General features: G+C 58.2%; 1 protein-coding gene across 1 annotated transcript in view; it reads left to right on the forward strand.

The window, feature by feature from the left end:
* Positions 1–104: 104 nt before the first annotated feature.
* The window catches only part of WNT9A (Wnt family member 9A), a 31,636-nt gene continuing 26,858 nt past the window's right edge, over positions 105–4,882 (forward strand). Inside the window, exon 1 of the mRNA XM_004696877.2 lies at positions 105–199. Coding sequence (XP_004696934.1) covers positions 105–199 — 95 coding nt within the window. The remainder of the gene's footprint in view (positions 200–4,882) is intronic.

The following is a 4,882-nucleotide window of genomic DNA, read 5'->3' on the forward strand; positions in this document are numbered from 1 at the left end:
CGGCTGCCCCCAACGCTCCGGGCGCTATAAGAGGGCGGCGGCCGGCGTCGCGCCCTGCGCGGAGCCGTGGGGAGCGAGATGGTCAGCCGCCGCGGCGCAGCAAGATGCTGGATGGGCCCCTCTTGGCGCGCTGGCTCACCGCGTCCTTCGCGTTGACGCTGCTTCTCGCTGCGCTGCACCCCTCGGCCGCCTACTTCGGGTAGGTGCCGCTCTCCGGCCCGGGCAGAGGGCGGGCGCGCCGCGGGGCCGGGGCCCCGGCGAGTTGACCGTGTCGGTGGCTCCCGAGCTCCTGGGGCCAGCGGTCAGGCCAGGTGCCCGGGGCCGGGGCCGGGCTGGGCTGGGGCCGCCAGGGTTGCTTGGAGCTGTTTGTTTGGGGTGCGTGCGTCGGTCGGTCGGTGGGTTGGTGTTCCCGCGGTTAGGCGGGGGTGGGGTGTCTGCGTCCCCCGTTGGCTTTCACGGGGCCGCGGTTCTTAGTGACCCTGGAGCGGTCGTCGCCGTGCGCGGGACTGCCTGTCGCTCCGGGGCTAGGTCGGGTCCCCGTCCTGTAGGCCGCCTACTCTTGCCAAACGGCTCAAGCTCCTGGGCCCTCGCCCACTCCTCTTGCAGCTCCCCCCTCCTTTTCCTCCTCCAGAAGTTAATTTAACAACAACAGAAAAATACGTACAAAATCCAGATGTTTCTTGCACCGAGCCCCAAAGGGGGAGGAAAAAAAAAAAGCTCCAAGCTGGAGGAATTTATTTTTCTTGTGCTTTGCTTCTGACGCCGCCCCCGGCCCGTGAGAGCGCGTATGTCCGACCCGACCGCGCGTCAGGCAGCAAAGTCCCAAGTGCCCGGCGCCAGGCTGAGGCCGAGGCCACGCCGCCGCCTCACCGCTGTCTCCCGGGGCCGCTTTCCGCGGTCCCATTTCTTCTGCAACAGCAGTTTGCGGCTGACTGTGGTTTTGGCGCGTCTCTCTCCGCCTTTCCTTCCTTGTCTCCCTCCACCCTTCCCTCTCTCCCAGATCCGGGATGTCCGCACCTAACGACTTAGAGGGATCCACGCTGCGCTTTGCGCACCGAGGTCCAGGGTGGCACCGAGGCAGGTTGCCCCTTCCCTTCCCTACCTCCCGCCGCGGGCGCCGCCTCTGAGTGCCACCCCTAGGGCCCAAGCCTCCCGCTCGTCCCAGACCTTATTCCGGGCGTCCCGCGGGCGCTCCTTGGCCACCGCCCTCCGCCTGTCACCTGTTCCTTGGCCCTGGCCCGGGACACCCGCGCTCAGCGGCCTGGCCGGCAGAGGGCTCCGTTGGCCCAGGAATGTGGCGCCGGCCTGGGCGGGGAGAGGCAACTGGGCTGAGGAGCCCTGCAGGTGTATCCTGTTCTCAAAGAAAATAAAATGTTTTCATGGGAAACTTTCCTTTTGTGTTTTTCTTTCTCCCCCTTTCTTCTCCTTCTGTTCCTTTCTCTTGGGTTGTCTTCCAGGGTCAGCACCATGTCTCCTTGTCCCCTGGAGCGCTACCCCCAAACTCTCTTGCCTGGACCCAGGCCCACTGTGTATCAAGCTGGGAGGAGGGCAGCCAAGCCCCCAGAGTCGCTCTAGGGCTCCCCCAGCTATACCTCCAGGGACAGGAGGGAGGGTCGGAGGATGGGCTCTCTGGCTACAGGTCCATGGTGAGTCACTGAGCAGCCCTGTGCCCCAGTTGTGCCTTCGTGCTCTCAGCACAGGCAGCTGCTCCTCAGCTTTGCACACAGCCTAGCCTGTCTGCACCCGGGTGTTTGCACCACCACCTTCTCTGCATGCGTTCGCCTTGCTGCTGCCCAGTGTCTCCCTCAAGTAGGTGCTGGGGAACCTTTGGAGGGTCCGTGACCCTCTGGCTCAGAACTGCTAGCCGCACATACAGTGCTCCTCTTTCTCCCAGCTCTTCCTGTGCGACCCCATCATAGGCGTTGTGTTCTGCTGTTTTAGACATATACTTAAGCATTTAGCTTCACTGCAGGAAACTTACCCCGTGCTGCAGCTCGGAGGAGCTTCAGAGTGTTGGTGGCACTTCTGGGCAGTTCTCTGACCTCTGCTTGGCCCCCCCCAGAACTCACTCAGGGGTTGGAGGGCATTCCTCTGAGCCCTGCCCACTAGCGTGGCTCTCTTTGTAATTATATTGGGTGAGTGTGAACCAGAGAACCATGCTGCCTTGGGGGACAGAAAGTGGGACCCCCACAAACCAGGAGGTGGGAGCAGTCCTGGAGAGGAAGAAAAGTGCCAACTGGGGTCAAAAGAGGGCTAGCGGGACCCTCAGGCCAGGGTCTACCTGACCATGCAGAGTCCACTGGACACTGGTGGAGGGGAGGGGGACAAGGCACTCTATGACTGTGACCTTCTGGGCAGTCTGGGACTCTGTCTCCTGTTTCAGCAAAGGGCCTGTTATGGAAGTAGAAGGAGGGGAGCGAAGATGGGGCTAAGACCTTAGGGCCAGGGGGTAAAGGCCCTGTCTTTCCGGTCTTCTGTGACATTGAGGCACTGCAGGATTTGTCCTGGAGCTCAGGAGTGTAGAGAGAGTAGGAGGAAGGGGCTCCATCCAGGCCTCTTCATTCCCTTCCCCCCTCAGAAAGCTCTGCCTGGCACGGAGGCTCCCAGGCAAGAGCGCAGCTCCAGTTACAGCCCAGAAACCTAGCGAGGCTGGCCTGGGGGAGGCATCACGTGGCCAAGTGATTCCTCCCCACCCCCTCCCCTCAGCCTGCAATCCTACCCGAGGCTGCCGGGCTCCTCCTGCCCTTCTCTGCAGCCTCTAGTCACCAGGCCAGACCCTTTCAGGCTTGCCTGCCGGGGGCGAGGGGATTCCCATCTCCTTATTCTTGTACGGGCCCCAGCGTCTCCCTGGCTTGCATGTGTCTTGGCTTGCTTAGCAGGTGGTATTTCCCTCTGGTTCTTTTGAAGGCTGCTAAGATACCTGTACTGCAGGGGCCTTCGCTGGTTTGTCCTGTTGTCCTTTTTTGGCAGAGGTGCCCGTCAGAGGCCTGAGCAGAAGGGCTGGCCCAAGGTCACATGGCAAGTTTGGGATACAGACTTGGACTCAGATCCGCTGCATCCCTATTGGAGGCTGTGAACAGTGAACTTGGGTAGGCTGACCATTTTGGTTTGCCCCCCTGTGACCAGGGGCTTCTAGCCACATGGCACCAGGGCTGGTGTTTCAGGTTGGTGAGATAATGGGCCTGGAAGGCTGTGTGCATGAAATGTGGGGCATGCGTGGGGAGTTGTCCCGTCTGGGCCAGAAAAGTTCAGACCCTTGGGCATGCTGCCCGCACATTCCCCACAGATGTGGAGTTAGAGCTGGGGGTGAACGTAGAGAGAATGGTTGGGATCTGTTTGGGGGCAGTTGGCCTCTCTCTGACCCTCCACTCCACAGTGGGGCTGGAAGCCCAGAGATGAGAGGAGCGCCGTCTGTGACAGAGGCCTCCCTAGGACCTTGCTGCCCTTTTCTTAGAGAGTCCGCAGAGCCTGCCAGCTCTGGCGAGGTCCTCCGGGAGGCCGGCAGGAGGAAGCTGGCCGGGCTGTCTGCACAAAGCAATGACTGGAGGCCTCTAGCCTGCCTTTTCCTTTGAAAGAGGAGGAAAGTGTCCTAAACTCAGAGGCTCTCCTTCTGCTAGTCATGCACACCCTGCCTTGACCAAGGCGCTTCTGTAGACTGCTTGGGGCTCTGCCTCGGGTTCCTGGTGCTCTGTGGCCTGGTCCCTCTGGTCTGGTTTCATGCAGCCTTGCTACCAGTGCCAATAAGGAGGCAGGACTGAACCCGAAGGGCCTCTGTCATGGCTCAGAACTGGAGGCTGCCAGCCCTGTGTGGCAGGAAGGGCACTGGGAGGCCATCATGGTAGACCAAGGCTGGGTGGGCTGCCTGCTGTGCATCCTGTGGGTTTGGTACCAGGCAGGCCTTTGAGTCTCGTCTCTTTTGGTCATTGCAATGCTGTTTCCACACTATAAAGCTCACCCTTTTGAAGTGTACACTTCAGTGGTTTCAGTATAGTCACAAGACTGAGCAACCAACCACGATCTCATTCCAGAACCTTCTCATCAGCTCAGAAGGAGCCTGCCTCCTTTACAGTCCTTCCCTTTCCCCTCGCTCCCCAGCCCTGAAAACCAACTACTGGCTTCTGTCTCCATTGGTTGTTTGTGCTGGGCCAGTGGTTCTCAACCTTCCTAAGGCCGCCACCCTTTAATACAGTTTCTCATGTTTTAGTGACCTCCCAACCATAAAATTATTTTCATTGCTACTTCACAACTGTACTGTTTGTTACTGTTATGAATTGGGAGACCCCTGTGAAAGGGTCCTTTGACCCCCCAAAGGGTCGCGACCCACAGGTTGAGAACCGCTGTTCTAGACATTTCATGTAAGTGGAATCATATGATCTGTGAGCTTTCGTGACAGCCTCCTTCCACTCAGCTGTATGCTTTTTGAGATACATCCATGTAGCGCCCTTCAGAACCACCTTCTTTTTTATGGACTGTATAATATTCCGTTGCGCGGCTGCGTCGCATTTTAAATATCCCCTTATCATTAGCTCATAGACACCTGGGGCTGTTTCTACCTTTTGGCTGTTGTGAATAGTGCTGCTCTGATGGCATTGCCAGGTCACATGGGAACTCTGTGATTAAGTTTTTGTGGTGTCGCCAACTGTTTTCCACAGTGGCTGCCTGAGTTACCAACCCCACCAGCCTTATAATTTCTCAGCATCTTTGCACACACTCCCTATCATTCATTTTTCTAAGCACGGCCACCTTAATGTGGGGTCTCATTGTGGTCTTGATCTGTAGCACCTTCAAAGCTCATGACATTGAGCATCTTTTCATGTGCTTATCAGGTGTGTGTCTGCTCTAGAGAAATGTCTGTTTAAATCCTTTGACCTTTAAAAAAAAA

This window comes from Echinops telfairi, unplaced genomic scaffold (genome assembly GCF_000313985.2).
Source record: "Echinops telfairi isolate 266 unplaced genomic scaffold, ASM31398v2 ScPeMD7_7469;HRSCAF=8507_0, whole genome shotgun sequence".
NCBI lineage: Eukaryota > Metazoa > Chordata > Mammalia > Afrosoricida > Tenrecidae > Echinops > Echinops telfairi.